Below are 20,612 nucleotides of genomic sequence, written 5' to 3'. Positions count from 1 at the left end.
ATAATTATCAGTCCTTTATACTTATTGAAGTTTAGAATTTTAGCAAGTAAACTAGTCTTTTTTAACTGGGGAAGTTGTGAAAGTAACCAACATAATGGCTTTTAAAATAAAAGTCCCTTTGTAAGTTTTTTATTTAAAAAAAGTAATTTAAATATTCATCCATTGGTTAAAATTTAGATTGTGACCAACTAAAATTGATTTCCATATCACAAAATGAATGAATAAATGATATCATAAGACTTTGATTGAGAAGGTAAATTATATTCTGTTGGGTGATATGATGATGATATGTTTAATCTTAAATCAACAGTAATCTTTTTCTAAAGCCTTCTATTAGGGATTTAATACCAGATTATTAAACCACAGTAATTTGGGATGATTTTAATGCTTAATTTATTGGCTTTTTAATTTGCCTTAGTTCATTCAGAGCTTTCTGAACTTGTTGGATGGATCAACATTTTGGTTGATTTGATACAGTATAACCTTCCATTCTGAGACTTCCAACATATTCCTCTTCTCTTCTCTGGCCTAGTTTTTGCTCTTGGCTTGTTATATTTACCATTTAGGTTGTTTTCCTCACATACATCGTACGACCACCAGCCTCCTAAAGAAGATAAATATGCAATTTAATGAATAGAAACTCATATGTAGTTCCTGTTCCTGTATTTCCTCATCAGTATATCTTCATTTCTTATAAATATGACAGTGTTGTATGCATGTATCTTAATTTTAAATAATCTGTACAAATCTCATTTACCCCAGCAAAATAAAATATCTGAGCAAGGTTAAATTTTAAAAAACAAGTTGAATTAACACTTATATTAAAATATTATGTGTTAATTAACACTTATATTAAGATATTTTTACCTATATAAAGTGTTTATTTGAGATTCATATTTTAAAGAATTTACATTGTAGATATCAGATAACACTTTGGGAAGATAGTTTAAACAGAAAAACAAAGTATTGATATTTAGGAAAAGGGTACCTGAATAACCTTCTGGACAGCTGTAGTGTCCTTTTGCTTTGTGATCCCAAGTAGAAAACACCAAATCTTTGTTTTCCGGGAGTGCGTTGGGGACGTTGCCAGTAATCTCAACTAGGTGTAGTTTGTAGTTGGTTTCATGATTTCCCAAGTGAAAAGAATATTCAATGTAATGCTTGGTGTCTTTCCAATCTTCTAGCTCAATTCGTAAAATGTAATTAGATTGCTTTACTATGGAGTATATCTTCTCTAGACCCAACCAAAATTCTCCTGAAAAGAAAAGTTGTAAAAATCTGTGGATTGTTAACTGCAGATTAGGTACTGACTTTTTTTTGGAGATGGTCTTTTACTAGTGTAAGTAAATGAGTTTTTTAGTCTCAAACTTCTTGGTTATTTTAGAGCCTCTTAAAATATTTCTTTTTAAAACAATTTTATTGAAGATAGTTACAGGTACAAAAAATGTTAAATATTAATAGCCTTGCTTAAGTCTGATTATCCTTTCTAAAATAGGTATTATGAAACATATTCATGGGTTAAATATATTAGGCTATTATAGACATTTTTAGGTCTGATCATTGGTAAAGTACTCTCTCACTTCTAGGTTCTTATATGTACTGGCTTTGCCCTCAGCTATTTATTAATACCCAAATACTATCCAGAGATTTGTTAAATATTTCCAGTGACTTGGATAATAACAGTCATTTTCCTCAGACATAGTCTTGGCCTTTGATATTTGCTTTATATATATATTTCTTTGTAGAAAAAAAAGAAGGAACTAAAAATTTAAAAACATTTAAAATTTAAAAGCATAATTTTTAATAACTTTTCTCTATAATTAAAAAAATTACTTTTATTTGGAATTAAAACATAAATATAAGTAGATCTTTTTTTAATGATCACAATCCTTTTTAATAAAGTATCTAAGGAAAAAAGTCAAAATTTTCTGTTGATATTGAATTCGTAAGAGACTTCATTTTAAGGATTGCAAGTACAAATGGCTTACTTTCTTTTTTAAAAATCTCAAATGTAATTTAATGGGAAGGCTGACAAAAACAGGCTAAAAACACTAAGATTGCTATCAACAGTGTTCAATCAATTATGCTTATGACTAGAAACCAGGAAGCAAGGAATAGTTGGCTTTTTCAACACCAAGCATATAAATAACCACCACCAGTGGAGGGAAAATTGCATACTTGGGAAATAGAAATTTGGCACCAAAACTGATTTCCTATGTGCATCCAGTGGGTTATTATAAGAAAACCTAAATTTAAAGACATGAACCAGAACCACATATTGGGACTTACTCATGTATAGACTTTTGAATGCATTATAAATGGCTTTACCTTCTTACAGAAATAAGTGAGTTCTTTGAACTTGACTGCCAGCCTTTTATTTTGGGATTCATTCACTCTTAGAAGATTTGAAACTACAAAACATATTACTGAATATACCATTTAGTTAGGGATTTAACTGATAGTTTGAATACAAAAAATTTTTAATACTCAAACAGTATTGAGTTTTTAAAAATTTGATAAAATAATGAATGCTTTCCACCTGATAAATGTGTACTTGTTCCCCATTCATGGATTCTATAATAGTTTTTTTAAATTTTAAATCTCTTGTTATTTATTTTTATTTTACTAATTTTATTTTTTATCTTGTTTATTCTGTGATCAAAATATAATAATTTTTATTGAGTTCACTAATTTCTTTTAAACCATACACCTTATAGTATACATTTATAATATTTAAATAATTGAAATCTAAACGTTTTATACTGTACATCTGACAGCTTTATCTCTTCCAGCCTCCAAATAATTGATATCTAAAATGTTAATAAGAAAGTAGAGTGACTAGTGATAAGGATGGTTTTCTTCGTTGCTCATTCATAGCATTTACTATGTATCAAAGTACATAGCACTTAATCAAAATTGTTTTTTAATAATTACAATTATGATAATTAGAAGCCATCAAATTTAATTATGATATTTATACTTAAGAGCAGACATCTAGTTGTGAATAGTGTAGTTTAAATAAATACATAATAAGTGTAATTACTAACAAATGTGTAACTATTGTTAATAAGTCCTATGAAGGCTGGCACTGTTCTCATTCATTGTTGTATTCCTAATGCCCAGGTCATAATAAATAAATATTTTTAACAAGTAAATGAATGATTATGAAGTCACCTTACCATTGAGCTGCCCAAAACCATGTCTGTAGTTTTCCCAAGTTTCATTGAAGTTTTGTGATCCATCTATTCGTTGTTGAATTAATGTCCATGAACTACCTGAATATAGTGAACCAAAGTGTGCATTTTTAGTAGATTGTTGCTGACAGATGTAACAAAATACTGTTACTTGGTTTGGTTTTTAACTGGTGGCTGTGTAAGATAACTATTAATGTTATGATAATAACATTTATTATGGTCCCAAGAAGTTAAGTAAAGGACAGCTAATGAATTTGTCTTAATAAACATTGACAGTCATTTCAGATTATTTTATGGAAAAAGATGGAGAATATTGAATATATGCGTGATTAAAAACATAAAAAAGACAAATGTAAGTACTAGATCTGTGTAACTACTACTCATGTTATATATATTTCATTTGATATATATTCAGAATAAAGATAACAGGATCAGTCTTACTAACTAGGTAGTAGGTAACCTGTACTAACTACTGTCCATTTTCTTCATAGGCTAGTTTTACCTGATTTAACATCACAGTAGACATTAAAAACTTGAGAGCCGCTGGGTTTAATAGAATAGATGCCACTTGTGTGTTCACCTTTGTTATAAATGGTGGTACAATCAGCAGGAATGTCTAGAATCAACAAAATGTTATTACATAAGATATAGTAATAAGAATGATATTTTAGAGTTTGAGATTTTACTTGACATTTTATAGAATTATAGTAAATATAGCCTTGAGCCTTTTTCAGTAATGTATTACTGAAATTAATGTATTACTGACAAAGTACTTTATGCTAAAGCATTTTTATTATATGGCATATTATGCAAAGAATATCAAAATAGTTATTACCAAGCAGATTTTTAAAAAACATATGTTTTTATTGATTTCAGAGAGAGGAAGGGAGAGGGAGAGAGAGATAGCGACATCAATGATGAGAGAATCATTGATCAGCTGCCTCCTGCACGCCTCCCACGGGATTGCGCCCAAAACCCGGGCATGTGCCCTGACTGGGAATCCAACCGTGACTGCCTGGTCTGTGGTGTGATGCTCAACCACTGAGCCACACAGGCTGGGCGAGCAAATTGTTTTTTTAAGAAAAGTGACAAAATGAGAATTTTAAACACTTTTTTGCTAGATATAGGAAGAATATAAATAAAATACCACATATAAGACAGTATAATGTTTGGCTCATAGAAGGTGTCATGGATGTATGTAGACGAGTTAGCATACATGGAGGAAACTAATAGAGACTTTTTTTTCTGTATGAATTACATTAAAAAAAAGTGTTTTGAAAGTGTATCGTTTCGTTTAAGTTTGGTTGGGATTGGAGACTTGGTTCCTCCATCTTTTTGTTTTTCTTATGAAAATTTTCATGCAAATGGAAAGTAGAAACATTGGGGAGAACACCATAATCTTTCCATTCATATTCAACAATTGTTAACATTTTGCCATATTTGCTTTATAAACACACATATATACAAGTACATATTTTGCTGTGCTGTTTGAAAGTAATTTGCAAGCATCATGACATTAACCCTTAGATATTTAAGCATGCATCTCTTAAACATGAGATTATTCTCTTACATGACTACAGTACCAGTATTACATCTAAGAGAATTAATAATTCCATATTATCTAATATCAAGTCTTTTTTCACATATCCCCGATTATCTTAAGAATGTGTTTTATAGGGTTAAAAAATACCCCACCACAATCCAATTTAGGGTGGCTTTCAGGCCATGAGAAAAGGGATTTTTTTTGATGGAAGAAGAATTTGATAATAGGAACCCAAATTATCTTACCATCATGTTCTACATTGTTTGTTTCATTTAAATGCAGAGAGGGAGTAGTTCTGGGTGCTCTTGGTCTTGAAGAAAGAGAATTTTCTGTGGATTCTTGAATACCAGTTCTTCTTAACTGATAAAAGAATATAAATCTACTTTTAAAAATGATACTGAATATACAATTGGAATCTGAGTGAGGATATTAAAAGTACAACTTGTATGCATCTTTTAGTTCATTATGTGTTACTACTTTTGATTTTTAAGAGGGATAAACAATGCTCTACAGATTGTACAGATGATCTGTTCTCAAGATATTTAATCACTGACATCGTTTAATGAGTTCAAAAATAGAGAAAGGCAAAGAAACAAATTATTTTAAAAACATCAAGGCCAAAGGCAGAGACTTTGTGTAAATATTATAATATAGTCTATTTATTTATATGAATAGAATACATATTGTATTTAATAGCAAGGCAGATTTTAAATTTAAAAATTCTCAATTGTAGGTCTTATTGTTTCTCAGACCTGCCATAAAGGCATAACATATAATTTGAACAAGGCTACTTTCTTGATAGTTTTTGAAATGTAAACATATCAGTAAAGGTAACAAATTGGCAGGTTTATTTACTTTTAGTATGTTCAATATTTCATTGTTTGTTTAGCAAGAACAGTTTATTTAAAGTGTGCCAGGTTTGCAATTTATTGGCTGATAGTTTTTCTTATTGGTTGCCTGGGAAAAGCAGAGTATGTTTGTAATATCTGTGTTATTAGTATGAGTTGTATGATGTCAGCATAAGTGGCATTTCCTAGGACCTAATTCATAAGGATCTGTAAAGTTCACTTATTGGATATCAGTCTTTTCTACTAAGTAACTATGTGATCTTACGGTCACTTAAATTTTTAGAGTTTTGGGTTCTTCACTTAAACTTGATGAAGTTGGATCAGATGACCTAAGGCTTCCGCCAACTCAGAAATTTATTGTTTGAATTCTTCATATATTCTATTATTAGATGTATTTTTTTTATAATAATGACATTTTACGTTTGTGAGCAGGTTCATCTAATCATAATAAAAGATAGGAAAATGAATTTAAAAATAATGTAAAACAAGAATGAAATTATGGAAATCAAAACTGCTTGGCAAAAAAATTTTGGACAATTAGCAAAAATAACCTACTAAATTATGATTCACAAATTAGCAAAAATAACCTACTAAAACTACTGAATCATTGTAATATGTTTGTTTACTGGAAATTGGTAATAATACTTGTTTTATAATTCTTGGCGACTATTTTTTTAAATCAGTTTCTCCAAATCTGTGTTATTTTTGGAACCCTCTTGAATGACTGTGTAATAGTATTATTAATTAATATTTTGAACTGTGGTATTATATATTGGAATGCTTAGATTCTGACAGCTTTTTTCTAAACAGGCATCTTCCTCACCAAGCCAGTTGTTTACATTGTAGATTAACTTTATTGTTGGGAATTAAACTTAATTATCAGGTACACGGTTCTGATAATAATAATGATAGCAAGTTTTTTTGACTTTTTATTAATTCAGCATATATTTATTAAGTGCCTATTAAGTGTCAGACAGTGTGCTATATTCTGGGGACAACAGCAATTTTAAAAATGGAAGAAAATCCCTGTACTCGTGGAGCTTACATACTAGTGCAGGGACAGACAAAATAAATAACTAAAATGTATATTATGTTAAATAGAGGTAAATGCTAAGGAAAAAAAGTAATGAAGGAAGTAGCAGATTTCAAGGATGGGAATAGGGGAATCTAATTTTTAAGTGACCTGAGAAGACTTCATTGAGAATTCTATATTTGAGAAAGACCTAAAGGAAATGAGTGAGCCATGCAGAATCAGGGAGAAGAGCATTCCAGATCCAAAACAGCAAGGCAGAGGCCCTGAGATGGCAGCATGTTTGATGTTTTTCAGTAACTGCGAAAAGTAGAGGAGATGAAGTCAGTGAGATAATAAAGGCTCATCTGGGGTCTTACAGGCCAATAGGAGTGAGATGAGAAGCCACTGTAGGGCTCTGAACAAAGAGAGATGTAATCTAGTTTAAATTTTAATAATCACTTTGGCTGCTTTATTGAGGATATCCTTCACATGAATTAATTCTTTTTTCTCACAACAATCCTATAAGATAGTTTCTTATTATCTTCATAGAGTAAGTGAGGAAAATGAGAGACAGCGGGGTTAAGTAATTTATTCAAGGTCACACAGAAGTCTTAGAGTCAAGAGTCAAACCCTGGTAAGTTTATCAGTTTCAGAGCCTGCAAAGCGTAACAGTTATGCTGATGTGATCCTTTTACTGACTCTTCAGCTACAATTATTTGAAATAATTTTAGGGTTCAGTGTTTTCATACACCTAAAGTTTATGTAAAAGATTGGCTATACCATTAAAATACTTACCTGATTTTCTATTTCTTTTATTTGACTATGCTGTTGGTTTAATTGTCTGTATTGTTCTTCCACGGTCTGGAGAAGATCTCTGATGCTGTTATCTTGCTGTTCTACAAAAGTCTGGTCATAGGTTATAGGTTGGTTAGAAGTTTCTTACTTCTTTAATTAGACTTAGACTTTTAAAAAATTTCCTATAACACCATCACAGTCTAATTTTTTAAAGCTAATAGATTAGAAAAATGAATATTGGTAATTATTTTTCTCTTGTATGCTTCTTTCAGATAGTACATACTTTTGTTTTTATGTTTTATTTAAAATGTACCATCTCTAAAATCTGATTTCCTGAACTTTAAACTGCTTTAGTTAAACGAAAAACAAAACACAAAACCCTGTATTTTAGTAGGAATAAATCTTTACCATTTACTGTGTTACTTTTATTTTAAACATGGAAGAATAGTTTCAAGTTATATTCCTTTAACATTTTAGTTGCCTCCAATAATGTGCAATACTGTGTTCTACATTTTATTTAACGGAGTTGTAATTTTCATCTGAAATGTGAAGGTTAGTTGTTTTTATATATAATAATAGGAAACAAAAACTAACTTAAAATTATAATGGAAAATTTTATTTCCTGGAGGCTTTTTTTTTACTTGGAAAAAAAATTAGAGTATTTCAACTGTGCAACAAAGTATTTAAAGTAGCTTATCATAAAATTTTTTTAAAAAAAGATCCACATTGAAACATGATAATAAACACTTTTTGGTTTCTACTTACTTTAAGTGAAGTTACTTCTGGGTGTTCCTGAATTTCAGGTTGATTTTTAATTAAATTGGTTAATTGCTCTTCCAAATACCTCACTTTTTGTTGAAGTAGAAATTTTTCTTCTAGGACGTTTTCAAGTTTCGAGTTGAGTTCAAGTGACATATTCTTGACTTCCTCATTTTTGACTTGTAGTTTGGAGGTAGTAGTTCTAAGTTTCTTTTCTTCTTCTTTGATTTCATTAGTTTGCAGTGATAGATCATAAAAGGACTGATCAAATATGTTGAGTTTTTCAAATATGTCATTAATTTGGCCCTTAGTCTTATGGACAAAGTCTTTAAGACCATGTCCTAACTGAAGAAGGCCATTGGCTAGAATTTTTACATCATCTAACATAGCAAATCTTGATTTTGTCTGAGAAGGTATAGAATCAAGTGATGAAAAATAGTCTTGGTCAATTCTGGAAGAAATAACTAGAGGAACAATGAAAAGAAAAAGCTTAATCGTATACATTTTTATCTTAATTATTAAATTTCAATGAATCAATGAATTTTGGACAAGATTTCTCTTGTAAGCAGACCTAGATTTCTAAACTCTATATATACCACTGTTTGCCACATGAACGGTAAGGTTGGCAGGTGAATATAGTTAATCATTAAGCTGTGTAAACTTGTCCTAATGTAACCTTCCACACGAGTTAGATCAATACTAAGTGAAATCAAAGAAATGAACAACTGACTTAATAGGTCATTCTAAATTGTTACTGTATTTAGTTTTGCTATATTATAAATTGCATTTTCGGTGTTATGAGATCTACCTGTTTTTAAAAGCTCATTTTAATTAGTCATGATTTTTAGAGATTTAAAAGTAAACACCACACTCTTTTGACTGGTAAATTCATCATTAAAGTTGAGAAAAATTAATGAATTAAGTATGAATTTCTAAAATTGTATTTTAGTTTTTATGGCAACGGTGACCTGTCCCAAAAAATAAATGCCTTCTCTGTGGAGCCTTCCTCCATGTTTTTGGGTGGTATTTATGGTTCTCAATGCTGTACTCCCATGGTACTTTGTGTAAGCTAACATATGATTATATATTTCTTGTTATTTGTCACTATAATTATTTAGTATACATATATTTGCTTCAAAGATCTGTCTTAACCATACATATTTGTATATTATCACAAAATCCCATACATTAAATGGCATTTCATCCCTTTTCTCTATTATATTTTGTATCTATGTTCTAGCCTGTTTTCTATCTACCCACTAAAAGACCAATAGATTGTGGTCTTCTAAGGTCAAACCATAATTAAATACTTCCAGTGTTAAAAATGATTTTCCCATTATAAATTTTCTCAAAGTTTGTGAGCCTGGTAACAATTTTGATAATATAAATTCAACAAAACCAAAAAATTAGTAGTATGTTTAAAAATTAATGTTCCACTGTGCTTCTTCTAACTTAGGGTTAAAAGGAAAAATATTTAATACTTTGGTTAAATTATGTGATTCTTCTTCTTGAGTGTTCACATTAAGAACTTTTTGAGCCCGACTGGCGTGGCTCAGCGATTGAGCATCAACCTACGATCCAGGAGATCGAGGTTCGATTCTTGGTCAGGGCACATGCCTGGGTTGCTGGCTCGATCCCCAGAGGGGTAGGCAACCGATCAATGACTCTCCTCATCATTGATGATTCTATCTCTCTCTCCCTCTACCTTCCTCTCTCTGAAATCAATTTAAATATATATATATGTATATGTATATGTATATGTATATATATATATATATATATATATATATATATGAAGAACTTTTTGAGAAAATAACAAATCCTTTAAGAATTCCTTATCTTGACAAATTAATATAGTAAAGTTGTTAAAAGTCTGGGTTCTGGAATCAGACTGTGATCTGGGTCCAAAAGCCAGCTCTTGCTTACCAGTGTTTACAAGTTACTTAACCTTCCATACCTCAGTCTCCTCAACTGTAAATTGGGTAGTTACATATAGTACATACTTTATAGGATCATGAGAATTAAAAGAAGTAATATGTGTAAAGCATTAGGACAGTGTCTGGCAAGTGGGAAGTATTCAGAATGTTAATTATTATATCACTTCAGTGAAATGATTTTTAACCTTTGTGTGTCTGTAAAATTAGCCCTATCTAAAAGAAATTTTGCACAAAGTTAATAGCCTTTTTTTTTTAACAAAGGGAAAAGCTTTAATAAAATGAATTTCATTTTAAATTGTAAATTGTCAAATAACACTTAACAAAATTTCTACTCTTAGAATGCCTCTTCCTGGTATATAAAATAGAGACCCTTTCTTTTGATGATTTAGAATTAAGGGCTCTAGTGGTTGAGTATGATTATGGAAAGAGACTGGCTGAGTTGGAATGCTCTGCTGTTCCTCAGCTGTGTGACTCTTGGTCAAATTACTTAGGTTTTTCTTATCTCTGTTTTCTTGTCTGTCAAGTAAAGTTAATACCTACTTCATTGGATTGTATAAAGATTAAAAATTAATCTTTTTAAAGAACTTAGAACACTACCTGGTGTTTAGTAAACATTACACAGCATTATATATTAGCTTTTTTGATAATTTGAAACAATCAATGCATTTATGTATATACTGTATTATTTTATTGTTAATTATCTAATCTCAGGTTATGAAGGCATTAAGTTGGGAAATTTCGCTAGAATCTAGGTTTTCTGAGTTTTGTTCTCTTGGACTTTAGTAGTACAAAGAATTACGTCTTTTGTTTAGCCTGTGTATACTTTTTCTAAGTATCTAATAAAGAATCATGTAAATACTTCTGTTAAGAGAAATGAAGAATGCAAGTAAATAAAAATATACAAATATTTCCACTAATGAAGAGGAAAATAAATTTTCCTTATACTTTATATTCATCTTACCCTTACTAGTGGTACATTAGGGAATTATAAAAGCGTGTGTTGAACTAGTGAAGAAATTTGAATTTTTCTCCCTCTTTTTTTTAAAGGGAAAAGTTAGTGTTGTCATCATTGGTCATGAAGGGCATATTTCGAAACTGCTCTTAACTAAACTGTCTACTTTTCTGGCCTAAAACTGTTGACCCTGATATTTTACCCACTTTCTAGCTGAGAGGGAATTGAGATGGGCCAACTTCTCATCTCTCTTGTACTATAAGCTGTTTATTGGCAAGATCTATATCTGTTTTTAATTTATATCCCTTATAGCACGTTAGTACAATGCCTTACTTGCTGGAGAAACAATAAATATTTACTGAACTAATAAGAGAATGATTAAGTCATAACATGAGAGTTTTCCATATATTTTACATATGGCAGATGTTCACCCCTTTTTGATATAGGAGGTTCTTTTTAGAGAAAGGAATTTGAGAAGTAGGCCCTTCCACCGCATGAAAGTACCTGGACATTAATACCAAAGAGAGGCTGTGTGAAGGAATTTTCTTCCATTTGCACAATTTATACACTTTTTTCCTCACTTGTAACACTAATAGGTAGATTGGAGGCAAGGTCACGTATTCTTGGTTTATAGTATATTGTCTCTTGGTAGAAATATTTGGATAATTTTTTAATAGTAGTTTGACATGTTATTGAAAATAATTAAATAATTTGCCTACTTACAAACTGTGTAAGAGTGTCAATGTGGGAAACGTGATGAAAGTGGTAATTTTATATTTACCTTTCAGTGCGTCCTGAGTACACATTACTAAAGGAAGAATATAATCTTTGTTTGAACTTGTGACTATTTAAATAGAGCCCTGATCAAATATAACCAGTAATGTTAATAAAAATTTAAAAATTTTATGCCAAAGAAAATAATAAAAATTTAAAAATTTTATGCCAAAGAAAATAAACAAAATTAGACTCTAATCTAAAAATTCCTAGTTTCTGAGAGCTAATACACAAAATTTTTAGCAGCATAGAAATCGAGGACATTTAGAAGTCTTGTTTGAATTCCAAGCAAAGCAAAGTCCCTTACCCTCCCCCAGGTTGTGCAATCTTTTGGGGATACACCTTCCAAATAAAACTTAACAAGGCATTTTGGATCTTTTGAATGTAATATACTTTTCATTTCTCCCTTTTTAACTGTGATCATTTGTTTTTGAATTAATATATTTGGTAGAAAGATCCTGAAAGTAACTGAGAAAAACACATTTATAAATAGAAATGTTTATGTTAACTAAAGAATAATGCCAGAGTAACTCATGAGCTCCTGTTTCCTTTTTTGTTCAGAATGGCATTGTCCATTGGAAATATAGTGAATTATGTATGTAAAAAAGCTGAAGAGAAACAAGTGAAATCAATTTTAATAGTTTATTTTATTTAACCCAATATATCAGTTACTTCATGTGATCATTATAAAAACACTAATTAGGTATTTTAGATTCTTTTTTCATGCTAAGTCCTCCAAATAGACACTAAGTCTGGTGTATATTTTATCTTCCAGCATATCTCAGAACAGGCACACATCAAGTGCTTGATAGTCTCACTAGACTATTTTATTGGACAGTGCAGATCCAGAAGATGAGTAACCTTTCCAGGAATCATTTTATTTATCTTAATCTTGCTTTCATGTTCACTGTTAATAAATGTTAAATGTTTTATATTGAAAATACTTACTGTGGAAACTCAGATATTTAAAAAACCTGTAAAAAATAAAAATCCTTACTTCTATTAACTATTTGGGTGATTACCTAAACATAATATTTTTAAAACACAAATGGGACTGTGTTATATATAGCTTATGTTATACTGTCTATATAAATCAATTCAAGGCCTTAATATTTTAAAATTTATTTTCATATGATTGTGGATAGATTTACCATGTTCTTTTTAGTGGCTGCACAATCTTTTATTATTATATGAATGTGCCTTAATTAATCAACCCCATCAATGATCATTTAAGTTGTTTTCAGTTTTCTAATTACAAACAATATGCATAGAAAATGTCTTTATATGTATGTATAAATATTTTCACATGATAAATTTATAGATGTAGACTTTTAAATTAGGATTTCTCTTGGCAGATATCCTTCAGAGGGATTTTGCCGTTTACATCCCTACCAAGAGTATATGAGAGTTCCTCTTTCCCATGAATTTTTACCAATGCTTTGAATGAGAAAGACCAAAAAAAAAAAAAAAAAATCAGTAAATATAATAGGCAAATATATCTAGTTTATTTTGTTGGCCATCTATTTTGCTCTGTTTGTGAATTATGTGAGTATGAAAGTACTCCTGTCAAACTCCCTCCCTTCTTTTTTGTTTACCTGTTCCTATTTTAGGAATTATTTACATATTTTGAACTCTTTGTCAGATATGTAACAAACAGCGTTTTTCCTGTTTTTCATTTGTTTTCCTTCTATGTTTATGGTACTACCTGCTCTGTAGAGGCTTTAAAATTTGTCTTTTATGGTTTTTGTGGCTCATGCCCAATATTGTCTTCCTCACCTATAAAATATGGTCTTTAAAACTTTTCTAGTACTTTCATAGTTTTATTTTTATTATTTAAACCTTTGATTAATCTGGAATTTATTTTGAGGAGGGTTTGGTAAAGTATGAATTCAGCTTTCCCCCCTAAATGGTTAGTTAGCTATCTCAACACTTTTTATTAATCTACCTTCTCCCTAATGATCTGAAGTTTCTCTGAAGGAGTATCATAAATACAAGGTAAAGACTTACTAGGATTGTGTGGGAGTTTATTAGTGGAGTTACTAGTCCAGTGGAAAAGAATCTGGATCCAGTTGCATGCCTTTCACCTTCAGAGACAAGTTCAATTTAAAAATGTATTGCTGCCTGGCCGGGCGTGGCTCAGTGGTTGAGCATTGACCTAGGATCCAGGCGATCAGGGTTCGATTTCCGGTCAGGGCACATGCGCAGGTTGTGGGCTGCAGCCGATCAATGACTCTCTCATCATTGATGTTTCTGTCTCTCTCTCTCTCTCCCTCTCCTTTCCTCTCTCTGAAATCAATAAGGATATATTTAAAAATAAATAAATAAATTAATTAATTAATTTTTAAAAATGTATTGCTTAACTCATGGACACAGACAGTAGTGTGATGCAGGCCTGGGTTAGGCGGGTGGGTGTGGGGTAGAAGGGGTCAATGAGGGGAAAAAGGAGGGGACATTTGTAATACTTTCAACTATAAAGATAAATTTTTTTAAAAAAGAAAAAATGTATTGCTTATATTGGAAAGCAAGCATAGCTTATATATAGTGTTCAGTTAATTCCCATTTAACCAGGAACCAAACAGAAGTGTTAACTAAATATTCGTATACATTCTGTACTATTCATTCATTCAACACAAGACACTATTTTAGGCATTGTGAATCTAGCCATTAACTCGATAGATAAGGTCCTTGCCCTCCTGGAGTTTAGGCTCTATTAAAGGAGATATATAAACAAGAAATAAATCAACAAGATAAATTTCTTGTTCAGATTCTTTAAGAGTTGTAATGAAGCCCTAGCCTGTTTGGCTTCGTGGTTAGAGTGTCAGCCTGCGGACTGAAGGGTCCTGGGTTCAATTCCGGCCAAGGGCATGTACCCCAGTTGCAGGCTCAATCCCTGGCCCCGGTCGGCGCACAAATGGGAAGCAACCAATTGATATGTCTCTTTCACATCGATGTTTTGCTCTCTCACTCCCTCTCTCCTGTTTCCAGTCCCTGAAAAGCAGTGGAAAAAATATCCTCGGGTGAGGGTAAAAACAAGAAAAGCACTGGAATGCAATAAAGTGATGTGATGGCAGGGGAAAGGAAGGGAAAGGCTTTCTGAGACTTGAAAATGGGAAAGGCCATGTCCACAAAGCTGAGACAGTGGGAATCCCAATGGGGAGATTTTCCAGGGGGTGGAGGAAAGCGTGATGTATTTTGCTTTTCTGTGTGTTTTGCATTTCTACCCTACCTGGAAATTTCTCATGGAAATTTGTGGGTAGATTGTTTAGTCTCAAGTGTTCTGATGGGCTCCAGTGATGTTCTATGTTCATGGCGTTTATCGTACTACATTATAACTATTTATTTGTTTGATCTACCTCTGGAACATGAGTTCCATGAAGTCAAGGACTTCATGTCTTTTGTCATTGTCTTCTCAGTATCTAGCATCCTGTACACTCAGTGAATGTTTAGTACAGGGAGGAATTAGAAACATAATTAAGGCTAGTCTATTATGTGCCCTGTATTCCTGTTCTCTCCCACCCTTTCAGGAATTTTATGTTCTTGTTCTGGTGTATTCGAACAGGCTCAACTGGGTTCTTCTCATTAGGGTTTAATCAAACTTAGAGCTTTCCAACCTTAAAAAAACTCCCCAAATTCCTATATTCTGTCTCCAACTATTGCATTATCTTTCTCCCCTTCACAGCCAAACTTTTCAGAATTTTACTTATTTCATTTTCTTACCTCTTACTTGCTCTTGAACCTGCTTTATCTGTTTTCAGCCTGAGATTATCAGTGACTTTCATGTTTTTCAATCCAACTGACAGTTTTGAATTCTTCCCTCATTTGGCCCCCGAGTAGCATTTGACACTTAATTATTTAATTTTTATATATTTTTTCCTTGGCCTCCATCTCACTGCACTGTGGGTGCCTTCTCAATCTTCCTCCTCTGGCTGACCAAATAATCTTGGAGTTCCTTAGACTCCAGTCTGGGAATAACACATATGAGTAATTATGTGATATTCTAATTTTCTCATAGTTAAGGTCCTTGAAAATGATTCTTAGCATGGGAAAAAGTGATATTTAGATGCAAGATTAAAAAGATTAACTAAAAATCTTATAATCTTGAATTTGAAATGTCCATATGAATTCAGGATGTATTTTATGTAAAAAGCATTTACCCCTAACTTTTTATACTTTAATAGCCTAGAAACAATGGGTAACCCACAGTGAGAGTCCAGACCGTGGCTTGGAAATACATTTGTCATTTAAAGAGCTGTAGCTCCTTGGAGAAATAGCTGATTCCAGGTCTGGGGAGAAGGTGTACAAGGAGAGCCTGGAATATCTTGTCATAACAGATGGCAAGAAGTCATCAAAAACTGTTAGGACTGAATCCAAAGGATTCAGGAGCCAGTTTGAATTGGCTTTTTTATTTGCCAAAGATGGGACAATTTGAACACCAATAAAGATAATAACTCCAATGTATTGAAACCTATTGATTAATATGTATGCTTCATGAGTTTATAAGTGACACTAAAAAATACTTCATTGATCCCTTTTAGAGGATTGTAATCCACAACTGATTATTTTGAAAACTGGCAAATAATGGAAAATAACCAAGCATTTATTCCTGCCTTACATATGATGGCTCACTGGCTAAGGAAATAGTAGATGAGGAAAAAGTACTCTTCGTAGAGATGTTCCAGCCACTGTGTAAAGAAGGAATGACAGAATATTACCTTTTGGCAGCCTGTAATTAGTTAATGGATTTAGACATTGATCAACATTGTCTACTAATTGCACAAAAAGAGAAACAACAACCAAACATTTTCTTCCTGATAGAAGGACATAGTAGCATTTATGAGGTCATCTTGCCAAAAAAGTTTGAACCTAAATATGACCAAGGCTCTAGATCCAACTCTCAATTTACAGAAAACACAGAGGAACTTGTTATATGTCACTACTGGAATATAATCAATATAATATAGCCTCTGGAAAAATCGACACAAAAGTTATCCAATTTCTTAAAAAATATGTATTGTAAAGGTAGAAGATGGAAAGAGTTCCCCGCAGTCAACTATTTCTTTTTCCCACGGCTTCTGTGTACCTCTCACAATACTATGTTGTTTTGAAATGGTCTGTTTATAGGTATTTCTTCCCATCAGACTGTGTTCCTCAAGACCAGAGGAGGGCTCCTTAATCTTTCTTTATTTCCTGGTGCAGAATCAGTATTTCCTATACAAATTGTTTTGATGACTTCAGTGGTTAGTCAGCCATAGTTGTCTTTGCTTTTTAGTTCTTTTATTAGGAAACCAACCAATCATAACCTTTCCATATTTGCCGTTTGTACTTTTGATTCTTTTTTTTAAAATCCTCACCCCAGGATATGTTTTCATTGATTTTTTTTAGGGCGGGGGAGGAGGGGGGAAGAGAAACATCAATAAAAGGGAGAGAAACATCGATTGACTACCCCAACCAGGGATCAAACTGGAAACCTGGGTATGTGCCCTGACCAGGAATCAAACTCTGAACCTTTTGGTGTACAGGACGATGCTCCAACCAACTGAGCCACCTGGCCAGGGTGCTTTTGACTATTTTGAGTACAACTGACTTCTTCATTTCTTTAGTGATTTTCAGATTGTATGCTTGTCATACACACCCATCCTCCCACCATGGAAATTACTTTATTGCTTTTTCTAATTATAAAGATCATATGTTCTCACTGTAAAAAAAATTCAAACAAAATTATAAAAAAGAAACTAGAGCCATCACTATTAACCACTATGAATATTTCAGAAATATCCTTTTTACTCATTCCTTTAACCTCCCCTCCCCCCCCAATTTCTACAAGTAGGATAATGCCACTCTATGTCCTGTTCTGGAACCTGCTTTTTTTCATCCAACATGCTGGATATCTCCTTCTACATGAATAAGTACTACTGTACATTGTCATTCTGGGGACTCCATACTATTCCTATTTATTAATAAGTATTAATGTAATTAATCCAGTTACTGATGAACATTGTGTTTATTTGTAATTATTTGTAATTCTGTCCTTTTATCAAAAATGTTGTAGTGGATTTCTTTGGACACACCCATTTGTGTACAAGTGTGTAGTTTTCTCCTTAGGCTAGAGGTGGGTTTGTTGGATCAAAGGGTGTCTTCATTTCAAATTTCTATACTGCCCTACCTCCTTCCAGAAAATTTAGACCTATTTTCATTGTCCTAGCAGTTATTATATTATTATATTATATTATTACTATACTTGAAGTTTTGTTTATCAGCTGTCAACACTAGACTTCAGCTAAAGTAACTCTAATTCTTTTTTTTTAGCTCTTTGGTGAATTATATCTCCTCTGTGTTGAATTATTGAATTATTTCTCCTCTGTTTGCAGCGGGGACTATTAAAGTTGTGTAAGATGCAAGATCATAAACTGGACATGAAGTCAAATGCAGAGTAATACGTGATTGTCTCATAGTAACTACCTAATACTACTATTCATTATACTTACCATATTGTCATATGTTTTTGACCAATAATGTGGAATATTATACCTCTTAAATTCTTGATCACATTTATACAAAAGCCGTGTTTATAAGTGTCATCCTATTTATATCTGTGTGGAGAAACTAAGAGAATATTAGAACTGTCTTTGAATTTCTTAATAATGTTTCAGTCTGTACCCATTTCCCAAAAGCCTCGTGTAGAGGAAAGAACATGTGCTTGGAAGTCTGACTGACCTCTATTCTCATTTCAGCTCTGCCACATACTTGGTTGTATATGAAACTTACTTAACTTTTCTGGGCCTCAGTTCATCTCCAAAATTGGAGTATATCTCTTTGGATGATTGCTCTAAGGATCAAATAAAGCATTGTATATGAAGATACTTAGCATAGTATTAATAATTAGCAAATTTAATAATTCAGTATTTGTTCATCAGTCTCTTTTGTGACATGTAGTGACAGTGTTTTTAGATATGTATTTACTATCGTGTATACTATTGCCTTCACAGAAATCTTCTCTACATATACCCTCAGAGTCTCAATTTTGCCAATCGTCAAGGTTCTGCCAGAAATATAACAGTGAAAGTCCAGTTTATGTATGGGGAGGATCCGAGCAATGCCATGCCGGTAAGAAATTTTCTTTACTTTTCCTATTCTTCATATATAGTTCAAATAGACACTTTTTTGGTATCACTTGGTTGGTAGCTTTAAACTGGAAATTAATGTGATCTTGTAAACCACATTTCTAACTGCATTACTTCCTGTACAGATAATAATAAATTTCCTTGAAGTCTTATTTATTGAGGATTTGGTATGTACAAGGCACTCCCAGAGATACAAAGATGAATAAGACTTGTAACCTAGAGGATATAAGACAAATACATAAAATTCTAAAATAGTGACTTTCGAAAGAGGGTCAGATCAGAATTACCTAGGGTACTCATAACAAAGCACAGATACCTTTCCTCTGTCTTGGCATCTGGATTTTGATTCTCCTCCTTTAGACTGAAAGGCCAGGCACGGGAGTGGGAAGTAAGGGGCTGTGGTATAGTTTGAAATGCTCTCCAGGTGATTCTAATATGTGTGGTTCTTCCCATCTTTGTTGAGAAACTCTGGCAATAGCTTTCAACGTTGGCACTTACCTGGGGGACTTTAAAAAATATTGGTGCCCAGACTGAATCTCATTCCAATTAAATTATAATCTCTGGGTATAGGAACCAGGCAGGTATCAGTATTTTACAATCTCCCCTAAGGATTACATTTTGCAGCCAGTATTGAGAACCAAGGCATGTGCTAATTATAGAAAATTGACATAGAGATTCAAAGGCATTGGTGTTCAATGGTAGAAGAGAATGCCATAAAGGTGGTGAAAATGTTAAATGGCAGTAGGTCTAGATGGTGAGGGTAGAAACACAATTCAGTTGGAGAATGTCCTTCAGCAGAGGTACAGTGGTGAGTTGCCATTGAGCCAGAACAATGGAAGGTAAATCAGAAATAGTAGATTGAGGCCAGACTGGGGAAGCTGACCAAATTATGATTTAGTATTTGTGGGACACTAATAAATACAAGTTCCATGTAAGTAGATTTTTGGCTCAACTTGAAGTTAGTAACGTATAGAATAAGAGCATAACTGTCACTGTAGATGTTCAGCTTCTGATAACCCTAGTGGAATGCAAATGAGCTAAGAATAGGTGCATTGTTAACAGTTTTATTTTAGCCTTTGGTGTCAGTCATTTGAATCGAGTTCTGATTTCCTTCTAACTAAGAAAGCTGTATATTCTCTTCTCTATTGCCTCAATTTCATCGGCATTTTTAGATCTTGATAGCAGCAAGCACAAATTATTCATCTTTGTATTCTATGGCAGCTGTTTCAGATCCTTGCATATAAAACATTTTGAATAAATATTTGTTGAATATGTAGAATTTATTTTTGAGATTCAAATTAGCATTTCATGTTTTTTACTAGCTCTTTATTTCTGCTGAAGGAATGAATATACTTAGTTAATAATAAAAAGATACTGGATTGTGAAAATAGATGCTTTGTTATCTTATATGTGAATTGCCATTTGAATTTGAGTTTATAACAAATGTAATATGTGTAAAATAATCTGTTTCATTGTTTGCCTAACAAATTCTTCCTTGTCTTACCGTCTATATGGCCCCCTCTACAGAGCCCTAGCTGCATCCATCCACATTGCAGTTAGACCACTCCCTCTTTTGGTGCTATCATAGCATCTTCTCACTTTGTTATGGGCCTTATCACTTTATGATTATATGTTTATTTTTTCATCATGTCCACTAGACTGGGAGCTCCTTGAGGG

At 32.4% G+C, this 20,612-nt stretch overlaps 2 protein-coding genes across 8 annotated transcripts in view; one reads left to right on the top strand and one right to left on the bottom strand.

The window, feature by feature from the left end:
• The window catches only part of DOCK7 (dedicator of cytokinesis 7), a 155,418-nt gene that overhangs the window by 49,383 nt on the left and 85,423 nt on the right, over positions 1 to 20,612 (top strand). For all 7 annotated transcript variants that reach the window (XM_087820488.1, XM_087820487.1, XM_087820486.1 and 4 more), the window contains one exon: positions 18,801 to 18,918. In XM_087820488.1, coding sequence (XP_087676614.1) covers positions 18,801 to 18,918 — 118 coding nt within the window. The remainder of the gene's footprint in view (positions 1 to 18,800; positions 18,919 to 20,612) is intronic.
• On the bottom strand, positions 370 to 8,655 carry ANGPTL3 (angiopoietin like 3). Its single transcript, XM_087820492.1, has 8 exons — positions 8,158 to 8,655; positions 7,393 to 7,503; positions 4,983 to 5,097; positions 3,697 to 3,810; positions 3,180 to 3,275; positions 2,776 to 2,810; positions 989 to 1,292; positions 370 to 604 (listed from the first exon to the last, which is right to left on the bottom strand). The coding sequence occupies exons 1-8, from the start codon at positions 8,653 to 8,655 to the stop codon at positions 420 to 422; spliced, it is 1,458 nt and encodes a 485-aa protein (XP_087676618.1). The 3' UTR covers positions 370 to 419.

This window comes from Miniopterus natalensis, chromosome 9 (genome assembly GCF_054644295.1).
Source record: "Miniopterus natalensis isolate mMinNat1 chromosome 9, mMinNat1.hap1, whole genome shotgun sequence".
Taxonomy (NCBI): domain Eukaryota; kingdom Metazoa; phylum Chordata; class Mammalia; order Chiroptera; family Miniopteridae; genus Miniopterus; species Miniopterus natalensis.
The sequence above is the reverse complement of the archived record's forward strand: the minus strand, read 5'-3'. Positions and strand labels throughout refer to the sequence as shown.

Bases quoted from the DNA above. Each gene is read 5' to 3' on its own strand.
- ANGPTL3 (XM_087820492.1), bottom strand. From the start codon at position 8,655: ATGTATACGATTAAGCTTTTTCTTTTCATTGTTCCTCTAGTTATTTCT. The intron at 5,098-7,392 runs GTAAGTATTTTA...TTCTTTTATCAG, and splicing joins TAAAAGAAATAGAAAATCAG to TTAAGAAGAACTGGTATTCA. The intron at 3,276-3,696 runs GTAAAACTAGCC...CACTATATTCAG, and splicing joins CTACTGTGATGTTAAATCAG to GTAGTTCATGGACATTAATT.